General features: G+C 37.9%; 2 protein-coding genes across 2 annotated transcripts; one reads left to right on the forward strand and one right to left on the reverse strand.

Moving 5' to 3' along the window:
• The first annotated feature begins 812 nt into the window (after positions 1-812).
• LOC142636132 (protein CLMP1) lies at positions 813-4,716 on the forward strand. Its single transcript, XM_075810223.1, has 2 exons — positions 813-3,699; positions 4,475-4,716. The coding sequence occupies exon 1, from the start codon at positions 1,161-1,163 to the stop codon at positions 3,486-3,488; it is 2,328 nt and encodes a 775-aa protein (XP_075666338.1). The 5' UTR covers positions 813-1,160; the 3' UTR covers positions 3,489-3,699; positions 4,475-4,716.
• Positions 4,717-6,338: 1,622 nt separating this feature from the next.
• On the reverse strand, positions 6,339-8,240 carry LOC142636055 (1-aminocyclopropane-1-carboxylate oxidase). Its single transcript, XM_075810125.1, has 4 exons — positions 8,072-8,240; positions 7,746-7,972; positions 7,150-7,483; positions 6,339-6,882 (listed from the first exon to the last, which is right to left on the reverse strand). Exons 1-4 carry the CDS (start codon positions 8,174-8,176, stop codon positions 6,592-6,594), a joined length of 957 nt encoding a protein of 318 aa, XP_075666240.1. The 5' UTR covers positions 8,177-8,240; the 3' UTR covers positions 6,339-6,591.
• Positions 8,241-12,694: the final 4,454 nt, after the last annotated feature.

A 12,694-nucleotide genomic window follows, 5' to 3' on the forward strand; every position in this document is an offset into this window, starting at 1 on the left:
ACCTATTTTTCTTGAATATATGTAACCTTATTCACAGGGGAAAAAAATCTACCATTAAAAAAAAAAGTATTTTAATGGGAAAAATAAAAGATTTTGACAAAAATAATTCAAAATAACTTTTTTTTTCTATAGTACTTTCATCATCTTGACAAATTTACCACAAATACTTACGAGTGTTTGGTAGAGTAGTTTAAGATGATATTTTTGTAATTTTTTGAAATACGTATGGGTGAAAAAATAGATAAAAATATGTGTAATGTTGTTTAAAATATAAAAATGTGATTTTAGAACGGGTAACAAACATACCCTTAGTTCTCACCAACATATTACTTTATGTACTAGGAATCTAGGATACATTTTTCATAGATTACATCATAGGACCCAAAGAAAAAAAAAAAAAAAAAGTCAAAAACTCTGAACTGAAGTAGAATCGCCAATTTTTCTCTATCACTTCACTTCAATAAGTTGACATATATTAGAACACTGCACCACAACAACCTTTTTGTTTTGCTGGAACACCGTACTAGGTAGATTTTTCCACAAATTATTAATTTCGGGAAAAAAAAAAAAACACCCGGTGAGATAAATGGACAACGATTTATATTGCCACGTGTCGAATCAGCAACGCAGGGATTCATTTGGATCCCGTGGACCCTGCTGGATGTGATGAACATGTCCGAATTAAGGAGATTGATCTAGTCAATGATGAAACAACATTGGACGTATCAAACGGTCAAGGATGACCCAATTGCAAAACTATGATTATCAAAGATGACAAAAGATTCTGAGCCCACCATCTAGGGTTTCATCCACAGTGACTCTCCTAAACCCCCTCAATCTTTTCCTTTCACTTCCATTACCAATTTCGCTATCTCTCTCTCGTACCAACTGAGCTCCAAAACCAAACAAACATATCTCCCAGCTAAATCCCTCTTTATCATCATCCCAACCCATCTTCTGGGGCAATCAAACAGAAGCTAAAATCTTCACAGAAAAGCTTGCATCTTTGAGCTTATTATTTGTAAATTGTAAGTACCCACTTCTCTGTTTTTATTCATAAACACAAATTTATTTTTGGCAAGCTTGCTGCTTTTTTATTCATTTAGATACATATAGATATTTGTGTGTTAGAGAGAGAGAGAGAGAGAGATTGAAATTATATGGGGAAATCAGGGGGTAGGAAGAAGAAGGGTGGTGCAAACCAAGTTTCAGGGGATAATTCAACTGCAAATGCTAATGGTGGTGTTGATTTGGACTCCTCAATCTTTTTGAAAAGGGCTCATGAGCTCAAAGAAGAAGGGAACAAGAGGTTTCAGAATAAGGACTATGTGGGTGCTCTTGAGCAGTATGATAATGCTCTTAAACTTACCCCTAAAACCCACCTGGATAGAGCTGTGTTTCATAGCAATAGGGCGGCTTGTTTGATGCAAATGAAGCCCATTGACTATGACACTGTGATTGCTGAGTGTACCATGGCGCTTCAGGTCCAGCCCCGGTTTGTCCGGGCTCTACTTAGGAGGGCTCGGGCATTTGAGGCGATAGGGAAGTATGAAATGGCGATGCAGGATGTGCAGGTGTTGTTGGGGGCTGATCCAAATCATGGTGATGCTTTGGAGATTGCCCGAAGGTTGAGGATGGCATTGGGTCCTCGCCAGGAAGCACAGCAGGACCTCCAGAGCCGCCCATCCCCTGCTGCCCTTGGGGCTTCTGCAGTTCGTGGTGCCCCAATTGCTGGCTTAGGGCCATGTTTGCCTGCCCGGCCAGTAGGAAAGAAGCCAACTACTACAGCAGGGGGATCAGTGGTATCACTTAATAATAAGCCAGAGAGATCCCAAACTGTTCTACCCAATGAAAATGGTCCTGAGTCTAAAGCCCAATTGTTGAAACTTGTGTTGAAGCCTTCAAGTGGCTCTTCAAAACCTGCTAATCCAAGCAAGGATAGCCAGAAGGAACAATTGTCTTCTTCATCAGTGTCGTTGCTTACTCATGGGCAACCTACAGAGGCTGCAATCCAATGGAGGCTGTTGAAGCTTGTTTATGATCATGACATAAGGCTTTCTCAGATGCCGGTGAAATGCAGTTTCAGAGTTTTAAGGGAGATTGTGAGCAAACGGTTTCCATCATCAAAGTCAGTTTTGATCAAGTATAAGGACAATGATGGTGATTTGGTGACCATTACCTGTACAGGGGAACTCAGATTTGCAGAGTCTTGTGTGGATAGCCTTGTCCCAAAAGATCCTGAAACAGATAAGGCAGATTCAATTGGGATGTTGAGATTGCACATTGTGGAGGTGAGTCCTGAGCAGGAGCCACCATTATTGGAAGAAGAGGAGGAGAAGGCTATGGAGAGCGAGGGAAATAAGGGAGATGATAGTGGCTCTAATTCATCACTAAGTGAATCTGTGTTGGAACCTGCTGATGCCATAATTGATAAGCCAGAGAAAGAAGCTCAGAAGGAGAAATCAGGAGCTGCAGAAGATCCTGAATGCAAGGAAGTGGAGATGGATGATTGGTTGTTTGAATTTGCTCAGCTTTTCCGCACCCATGTTGGTATTGACCCAGATGCGCATATTGATTTGCATGAGCTTGGGATGGAGCTTTGTTCTGAGGCACTTGAGGAGACGGTGACAAGTGAAGATGCTCAAGGTCTTTTTGACAAGGCTGCCGCAAAGTTCCAGGAGGTGGCTGCTTTGGCTTTCTTCAATTGGGGAAATGTTCATATGTGTGCAGCTAGAAAACGCATTCCCTTAGATGAATCTGCTGGAAAGGATGTAGTGGCAGCACAGCTTCAAACAGCTTATGACTGGGTTAAGGAAAGATATTCTCTGGCCAGAGAGAAGTATAAGGAGGCACTTCTTATCAAACCTGATTTTTATGAGGGATTGCTTGCTCTGGGTCAGCAGCAATTTGAAATGGCCAAGCTTCATTGGTCATTTGCACTTGCAAAGAAGATAGATCTCTCAAGCTGGGATTCTGCAGAAACGCTCAACCTTTTTGATAGTGCGGAGGAAAAGATGAAGGCTGCGACTGAGATGTGGGAAAAGCTTGAGGAGCAGAGAGCAAAAGAGCTAAAAGATCCAAGTGCAAGCAAGAAGGAAGAGTTATCAAAAAGAAGAAAGAAACAAGGAAGTAATACTGAAGGTGAGCCCTCTAGCCTTGGCAGTCAGGGTGAAATTTCAGCAGATGAAGCAGCGGAACAAGCAGCTGTGATGAGATCACAGATACATCTCTTCTGGGGTAACATGCTTTTTGAGCGATCTCAAGTTGAATGCAAACTGGGGCTGGGGGGTTGGAAGAAAAACCTGGATGCTGCTGTTGAGCGCTTTAAACTTGCTGGAGCTTCTGAGGCTGACATTTCGATGGTTCTGAAGAACCACTGCTCTAATGGAGATGCATTGGAAGGAGATGAGAAAAAGGTTGCAAAGTCAGACACAGATGTGACTCATGAAGTTAAGAGTGATGTGGTTGATCAAGAATCAGGAAAGTGATATGGATTGATAACATCTACCTTCATCACAGCTTGCCTTCAAGTATCTCATCAATCATGAGCATGAACTAGAGAAAGGATATGATTTTTTCTTATTGAAATGGTGGCTATCTATATATCTTCCTTTTGGTACTGACAAATCAGGTGCCATCCTTAAGCAGCCGTTTACTCAAAAGATTTTGTGCTTTCAGTTCTCCATGCTGATTTTCAAGGTGAAATTTTCTAAAATATTGTTTGAATACGGATGAGTTTTCAATAAACTATTTCATTTGCTTAGGGTATGATTCTGGCCTTGCCATTCTGAGTGCCAATTTTGTCTAGATCATTGTTTGGACTTTTTTCATTTGTTATATTTCATAATTTGTTTTCATCAAGCAGTTTCTTTTGTGAACCTTTAGGCTGCAGAACTGTTGATGTGTATTTTTCAAATGTGTAGAAAATGAATACTGTGAACTGTGCAACTGCCTTGCCCTGACCGCACCCCAAATGAAAAGGGAAAAAAATCTGGCTATAAAATAGAGGGAACAAAACCTCAGCCCTATGATTTTCTTTATTTTTTTTAATTTTTTGATAAAGTTATGATAATACAAGTGACAAGTAACTCCATCCTCCCACATCCATATTCTTGCTCTTGAACAGGAGAGGAGAGGACCACTTGGGCTGGTGGTCACTTACCCATATATTTTAGTTTGAAATTTTTTTAATATACCTGTGAAAGATCCGTCATATTACGCTGCATTGCACTTACAGATGATGACTTAGAAAAAAATAGTGTGATGTGACCTAATCTTTGAAAGGTACTTATAATATTTAAGAAGAGACATTTAGCAAAACAACAACAGTAATGATACTTAAGAAGAAACTTATTGGTGTGAATGATTGATGGCTGTTTTATGTTTAGATTATTCTGGGTGCATGGTTATGATGTGTTTGTATGTGATGTCACTAAAGTGGGAGGTAAAGTATATGTCTCTTACCTCAATTCAGGTTTTATGGGTTCTGACACGGCTGGAAATCAATGTGGATTGTGCATTGAACCTAGGTGAACTTCTGGCTTGTCATTGAAAAGGGAAACCTTTGCATCCTACTTGGTAAAAATAATTAGGCAATTGATGTTTCATTGGTTGAAATATTTAATATATGCTAGTGTGTTCGTGCAAGATTTCCAGTGAGAACTTGCTGAGATCGATAAAAGCATAGTTGGGTTGAACTTTATTGAACTATATGTCTCCTATCTTGTTATTCCATTCCACTGTGTTTGGGGCCAGATATTTTATCAAATCATATTCTTCCTTGCCTATGAGATAAGGTTTGTCACTCCTTATCTCATCCTAACACTGTTGAGGTTGGTTTCTGATAAGCATAGTTGAGTTCTCTCGTCATTGGGTGTTTATTTGTTACCTGACCATTTTTTCATTTGTCAACAGTGGAAACTAAACAACTCAAGCATTTTGAAAGAATGAAGCAGGGGTTTTATATTTCCGTAGAAAATGCAAACTACTCTTTCTTACAATTGCTAATCTTAATTTATATCTTACTCTTGCCTTTTAAATCTGCATTTATCCCACTTGTATGATATGACTATACCTTTTTGATCAGTCGTGTTGCACAACATTCATTTCATGTAATTTTTACTTTCCACAAGTTAAAGCATTAAAAACTGCTTTTAATGCAACACTGCTCGCGGCCAATGTAACATCCCTTAATCTAGATGATTATTCAACATGTAAAAATAATAGATATGGCCGGAATGATGATTATTCAACCTGTAAAAATAATAGATATGGCTGGAGTAAATTTGATTCGAGACCGGCTCTAGGAATATGTTTGCCTACCTCAGAAGTCTGTTGTTTCCACGACTAGTGATGCGAGTTAGAAGAAAGCGGTAGCAGTGGTTCAAGTCACCTACACTTTTCATTAATGTATTTCAGTTATATGGTTCCAGCGTAGTAGTAGTGCATTTAGTGTTCCTCTATGCATCAACTCTTACTCCAATCCTAACTTAATTTTTTCCTGCTGCTGGCCATTGTCTCCCTACTTAAGAGTTTCTTTCTAAAGTCTTGGAATTCTTTATACAACCTGGTTTCCAAGTCTGTTTTCATCAGAGCTGATTTGGGATTTTCAATGTTTTATTCTTGCACTTTCTAATATTCAGGAGCAATTTGATATTTCAATGATTCTTATAACAAACGACTATCTTTTTATTTACAACATATCAATTAAGAAAAGGTTAGTGCTTTGTGTATCCCAGCTATCCAATAACATGAGGGTTCAAGAACCTGGGTCCCCTCATATTAGTGGCAACTGGCAAGAACTTTTAACAAAAAAATTAGTGGTATCAATAAAACGTACTCCTGTTTGTGTGCCTCCAGTGGTACGGTAGCAATTACTTCACTATGGCCTTGGGGAGTGAATCTTTCCTGAGCTGGGGCATGCTTATATTTTATTAGTGCTCCACTTGCAGAAGATAGATTTTTTATGTGATATTGAAGTCTAACAAGGAAACCACATTTATGGGGCATATCAAAGATAATCATTGAACATTTCCTTCTAAGGAGAATATGATAATCATTGAACATTTCCTTCTTATAGGATATACCATATTCTTTTATGCTATCTGCCTTTCCAGGGCTGAGCTTCTTTAAACTCAACAACTCCTTTTAAGCTTGCACATTAGAGTCCATTACCATAGTAGGACCTGAAACTGGAAAAAACAGCTTGGAACCTGTCTTTTACCCTTTATAGATGGTCTCCTTATTGTTTATTAATTTACACATTCATTTACATTGATTCTGATTTGGATTCCCAAAATATGTTCTCAAGCATAATAAGCCAAACTGAATCTTAAGAGTCATCAAAAGTGATAAGTTTTAGTCATTTTCTAAGTAGTTCACCTAACCAACAGTACCAGCACATACATGACGAAATAGGACCAGCAAGTCCAAGCATATAGCTTACCTATAACTATAAGTTGCATGCTAGTCAAAGCACACCTAGACAACAAACTTATTATTCACTCAACAGAGAGACAGCAAGACTCATCACCAATACTTTTTGCTTATTAACAGAAACACACACTTAACTCCTTTCCGTCATGAGAGGACTCAGACGGTGGGAATAGGACCCAAATTAATGGTGGATTCCATGGTCTTCATGGCTTCAAATCTTGGCTCCTTGGCCTGGAACTTCAGGCCAGCATAGAGCTTCATGTAGTCTTCAAACACGAACTTTGGGTATACTTGGCCTTTTTCAGCTTCTTTCTCGATCAATAGTGGTGCTGGATAGATCACAGCATCACTGCCTGGGTTGTAGAATGATGCGATGGACATTCTGTTACCGTCCGGTTGAGCAACAACACGGTGCATCACACTCTTGTATTTGCCATTGGTAATGACCTACAAAAGGAACAAGAAGGAAATTAGCACCATAGGATATATATATATATATATATATATAAAATAAATCACCCTCATAAAACTAAAGAATAAAGGGCACACATTCTCTTTATTACATTCTAAAACCATTTCAAATAACATATTTATTAAAAGATAACAGCACATGAATGATATTATAAGTGGAAATGACCTATGAAAGTCAGTATGCTAAGGAAGTACAATATGATAAAGTGGCAAACAGGTTGGGTTGGGCTTGGCCGAATATACCTCAAGTTGGTCATCAATGTTGGTCACAATGGAGTGGCGCATTGGAGGAACATCAATCCATTTGCCATCCTTGAGGAGTTGGAGGCCACTGATCTTGTCATCTTGGAAGAGAAGGATGATGCCACCGGCATCGGTGTGGGCCCGGAGACCCTTGATCAGGTCTGGCTTGGGGCAAGGAGGGTAGTTGCTAACCTTAGTGCCAAAAGTTGGGCCCTTGGACCCATAAAAGGCCTTTTTCAGGTATCCTTTCTCCAACCCAAGATTCTCACACAGCAAGTCCAAGAGTTGCTCAGCTAGTTTCTCTAATTGAAATGCAAATTCCTTCATTGCCTTCCTGAAATCGGTCAAACAACAATAATTGTGTCAAGGATAGCTAGCTGGCCTTTACCAAATTAAGAAAACGAGTCAGAAGCAATACATGAAATCAGTACAGAGTGATATAATGGTGTCCATATATATATATATATATATATATATATATATATATATATATATATATATATATATATATATTTTAGTAACACCTGTCATATATATTTTGTAATACAACTAATATGAGAAAAATTAAGTGTAAACTGTAAAGTTATAGTTGAAACCTATAATCTTCATCAAGATCAGGGATTTCAGATATGTTTGAGACAGGAAGGTGGCGCAAAAAGAAGGTGCTTTCCCAGTCCAAATCATTGATTTCAGACTGAACAGCTTCTAGGCCCTTACTCTCCACCATTTCCTTGAACCTCTGTTCCATACACTTCCTGTAATGCTCCTTTGTCAGCTTCTCCACGGTGTCCATGAAATCATGAGAAATGCCATGATTGACCAACTAAAAATGATGCCCAAGACAACAGTTAGTAAAGCCTTCTACATCATAATTGCTTCAAAAGAACAGCAAATAATAAAAAGAAAATTACTATACTAGTACCTCAAAAAAGCCCCAGTTCTCACAAGCATCTTTTATCAGTTCCATAACTTCTCCTCTCCCTTCACCATTTAGCTTCTCCAAGTCAATAACTGGGAAAGTCTCCATTCTCTCTTTTCTTTCTTTCTTCCTTCTCTCACTCGTGCTGCTCTCACTTTCTTATGCTTTGTTGAAGTATGATATCTGAGGGTGCAAATTTATAGGCGCTAAAGCAGTGTCAAAGAAGTAAAAAGGCCGAGTGGTGGGGACTAGACAAGTTCTATCATAAAAAAACAATTGCCCACTTAGAAAAAGCAATTTTTTAAATTAATTTGGTAATAGTTATTACCTACTAGATTAGAAAAGAATGGAGAAAAAACTACATTTTATATCATTTTTTTAGCTAACGTGTAACTAAGGGTTTATTTAAATATCGCTTATTTGTTGAAAACTGAAAATTTATGGCTGAAAATACTGTAGTAAAATAATTTTTTAAAGTGTGAATAGTATTGTGGGACCTAAATTTACTTAGAAATCTAGGTTCTGCTGGGTTTGGTAGTCCCATAAATAGTGACATGAGACCCAAAAAAATGCAAAACGCAACTGAAATATAATTTCAGTGTTGGGCAAACGCACGCTAATTTGAAGATAAGGGCTATTAGAGAATATAGAACTAAATAATTTTGGACTGAATTGAGATTGTTTTTTAAATAACACAAATTATTCCTAATAAGATATTTAAAAATGCGTGTAGAATTCAGCTAATTTTTAATAAATTTTAAAATTTATAAAGATTTCATATAGTCTTTTTTCACCTTTCAATATAATCTTATCACATTAGTTTTTATTTTTTAAATGGTAGAATACGTAGTTTGACCGAAAATCATAATCCTTAAAAATGCCTATCAAAAAAATAAATAAATAACATGTTTAGAAAAAACATGATCTCACTATAATAATAATATATTAGTATTATGTCTATGAAATGCACAGCTTAATTAAATATTAGTATATGTGAATAAATCACAATTATATTAATAATTAGTGTGTCATTTTTTTACTTTAAAAGAGTCTTATTTAAAGTAAATTAGTTATCTTTTTTTTTTTTAACTTTAAAAGAGTCTTATCTAGATAAATTAGTTATCTTAATAATTAGAGTTAGATGACAAAATCACATTCATTTCATGATGTGTAATACATACATATATTGAGTTACTTTGTGAAAGCACGGTATGTTGGATGTAAATTTTACTATATTAAAATATAATATTATAATATTTTAAAGTACTTGAAATTTTTAATAATAGAACTTAAAATTTATTAAAATTTAGGTGTTATAGTTTTATATAGAATACACTATTAGCAACGGAGTTTAGTCTAAGGTTGATTAGCTTAATAATTAATAAGAGAATAGGCACTTGAAAAAAAAAAAAAAAAAACCACTTGTGCAACTATAACTTCTAAAAACCGATGAAGTTTAATTGAAGATAAATTTTCTTAATAATAAATGAGAAGGTAGATACTAGTCGCAAAAAGAAGATAACCACATAATCACAATTTCTAAAATCTAACTTTAATTCTATTGTAAGCATATGAGATTTAGTTTCATCTTTAAAATAAAATAAAATAAAATAAAGTGTGAAGGCTTAATTCATGAAATATACATTGTGGGGTCTTGGGCTTCGGCCGAGATCGTGAGTAGTCCGAGATCGTGAGTAGTCCGAATCCAATGAAGAATATCTCCTCAGATAAGCTAAATGCAGATCAGATATAGATCCTAATGATTAAAGTGACCTTCCAAGAAGTTCTAATGATAGGGACGAGCATCATGAATATACAAGAGGGATAAGGATTCAAAAATATCTAAGGGAAAGCTGCTACACTGCATTGAATGCCCTGCAGCTAACCTTCTGACCGTATTTATGTGGAAAAGACCCCTGAACAGTGCTACCTCGGCAACCACAACTCACACAAGGCCAGAAAGGGTGTCTGATGGGACAAGCACCCAAGTGGTGGCTCAAAGGATCAACAAGTGCAGGATTAAGATCATCCAAAAGGAACTATATAATGGAAAAGGCCCTTCATGAAAAGGGGACGAAAAAAGGAGAAGAGAAAGCACTGTAGTAATCTCAACAACTCCTGTAACCATTATCATCCAATATATATTAGAACGGAGCTCCTCGGACTGTGCCGAGGACAAACTTTCTTGCACAAACTGGGTTTAATTCTTGTTGGTTCATCATCCAAAACCATATTAACTGTTATCCATGCACTAAAGCCTAGCTCTTTGACTCACCCTTTACAAATTTATTGTACTGGGTTCACTGGGCCAAGATCCCTTATATTTTGGGCTTGGTCTGAAAATCGTGTCCCTACAATTGGCGCTGTCTGTGGGAAGAGCTTGTGTGATAGTGAGTACAACGGTTAAATATGGGAGGTTAAAGCCCCCGTCAGCAAGAGTCCCTAGGGAAAGCCATTATGGTGGCCAGTTTACTATGTGAGCAAGTCACTACATGAGGCACACACAGTTGTTGTCCTAACTTAGCTTCCGCTCAGGTCTATACTACAAAGTGCTAATTATACGGGGAGGATTGCTGAATGGGGCACAGTTCTAGGGGCTTCTGACATCAAGTACATGCCTCATACCTTTGTCAAAGGCCAGGTCCTTGCAAATCCGGTAGCCGAGTTCACTGAACCTCCATTAGAGGAAGTGGCAGCAACACATGAGCAATTCAAAGGGGCTCTACGGCGGGGCCAGTTCTTGAAGGTATATATTGATATCTTCTAATCTATTGAAGTGGTTAAACAGAATCTTAGCTATGCTGGGTCCTTAGACCTCCTGCTTTGGGGAAATTAACACATCTTTAGAAGTGATTAAACAAAACCTTAGCTATGCCGGGTCCTTGGACCTCCTGCTTTGGGGAAATTAACACACACTGACATCTTTAGAAGTGGTTAAACAGAACCTTAGCTATGTCAGGTCCTCAGACCTCCTGTTTTGGGGAAATTAACACATACTGACATCTTTAGAAGTGGTTAAACAGAACCTTAGTTATGCCGGGTCCTCAGACCTTTTGCTTTGGGGAAATTAACACATCTTTGGAAGTAGTTAAACAAAACCTTAGCTATGTCGGGTCCTCAGACCTCTGCTTTGGGAAAATTAACACACACTGGCATCTTTAGAAGTGGTTAAACAGAACCTTAGCTATGGGGGTCCTCGGACCTCCTGCTTTGGGGAAGTTAACACTCCATAACAACTCTCAAAGTATCATGCCTTGATCCTCGGACGAGATGATGTGGGAAAGTTAACACTCCATGACATCTCTCTTCAAGTGTTTAAATTATAACTCAATCATGCATCGGTCCTTGGACGAGATGATGTGGGAAAGTTAACACTCTATGACATCTCTCTTCAAGTGTTTAAACTATAATTCAATCATGCCTCAGTCCTCGGACCAGATGATGTGGGAAAGTTAACACTGCATGACATCTCTCTTCAAGTGTTTAAACTATAACTCAATCATGCATCGGTCTTCGGACGAGATGATGTGGGAAAGTTAACACTCCATGACATCTCTCTTCAAGTGTTTAAACTATAACTCAATCATGCCTCGGTTCTTGGACGAGATGATGTGGGAAAGTTAACACTCCATGACATCTCTCTTTAAGTGTTTAAACTATAACTCAATCATGCCTCGGTCCTCGGACCAGATGATGTGAGAAAGTTAATACTCCATGACATCTCTCTTCAAGTGTTTAAACTATAACTCAATCATGCATCAGTTCTCGGACGAGATGATGTGGGAAAGTTAATACTTCATGACATCTCTCTTCAAGTGTTTAAACTATAACTCAACCATGCCTCGGTCCTCGGACGAGATGATGTGGGAAAGTTAACACTCCATGACATCTCTCTTCAAGTGTTTAAACTATAACTCAATCATGCCTCGGTCCTTGGACCAGATGATGTGGAAAAGTTAACACTCCATGACATCTCTCTTCAAGTGTTTAAACTATAACTCAATCATGCATCGGTCCTCGGACAAGATGATGTGGGAAAGTTAACACTCCATGACATCTCTCTTCAAGTGTTTAAACTATAACTCAATAATGCCTCGGTCCTCGGACCAGATGATGTGGGAAAGTTAACACTCCATGACATCTCTCTTCAAGTTTTTAAATTATAACTCAATTATGCCTCGGTCTTCGGACCAGATAATGTGGGAAAGTTAACACTCTATGACAACTTTCAAAGTATTCAAACGGAACCTTAGATATGCATAGCTCCTCGGACCACATACTTTGGAGAATTAACATTCCATGATATCTTTTTGTTTCTTACTAAGTGTCAAAACAGACTTAAGATTATAACCAAATCCTTAAATTGGTAGCTTTGAAAGAAGCAATTTACAGTACAAATATGGGGCGCATGAAAGAGCACTCCCCCGGGTGTAAATCAGAGGATCAAAGCATAATTAACTCTTAAGACTTCAAAACCCAACTTTTTTCCTCAAATAAGAAGAAAAAATTGAAGTTTTAAGGGGCTATTGTGGGGTCTTGGGCTTCGGCCGAGAGCGTGAGGCTTTGGCCGAGATCGTGAGTAGTTCGAGTCCGAGGAGGAATATCTCCTCGGATAAGCTAAACACA

This window comes from Castanea sativa, chromosome 5 (genome assembly GCF_040712315.1).
Source record: "Castanea sativa cultivar Marrone di Chiusa Pesio chromosome 5, ASM4071231v1".
NCBI classification, from domain to species: Eukaryota; Viridiplantae; Streptophyta; class Magnoliopsida; order Fagales; family Fagaceae; genus Castanea; species Castanea sativa.

What these genes read in the sequence shown, in the direction of transcription:
- LOC142636132 (XM_075810223.1), top strand. Translation starts at nt 1,161, where the DNA reads ATGGGGAAATCAGGGGGTAGGAAGAAGAAGGGTGGTGCAAACCAAGTT.
- LOC142636055 (XM_075810125.1), bottom strand. Translation starts at nt 8,176, where the DNA reads ATGGAGACTTTCCCAGTTATTGACTTGGAGAAGCTAAATGGTGAAGGG. An exon ending in GATCTTGATGAAGATTATAG is followed by an intron (nt 7,484 to 7,745) that starts GTTTCAACTATA and finishes GACCGATTTCAG; the next exon opens with GAAGGCAATGAAGGAATTTG. An exon ending in ACATTGATGACCAACTTGAG is followed by an intron (nt 6,883 to 7,149) that starts GTATATTCGGCC and finishes TTCCTTTTGTAG; the next exon opens with GTCATTACCAATGGCAAATA.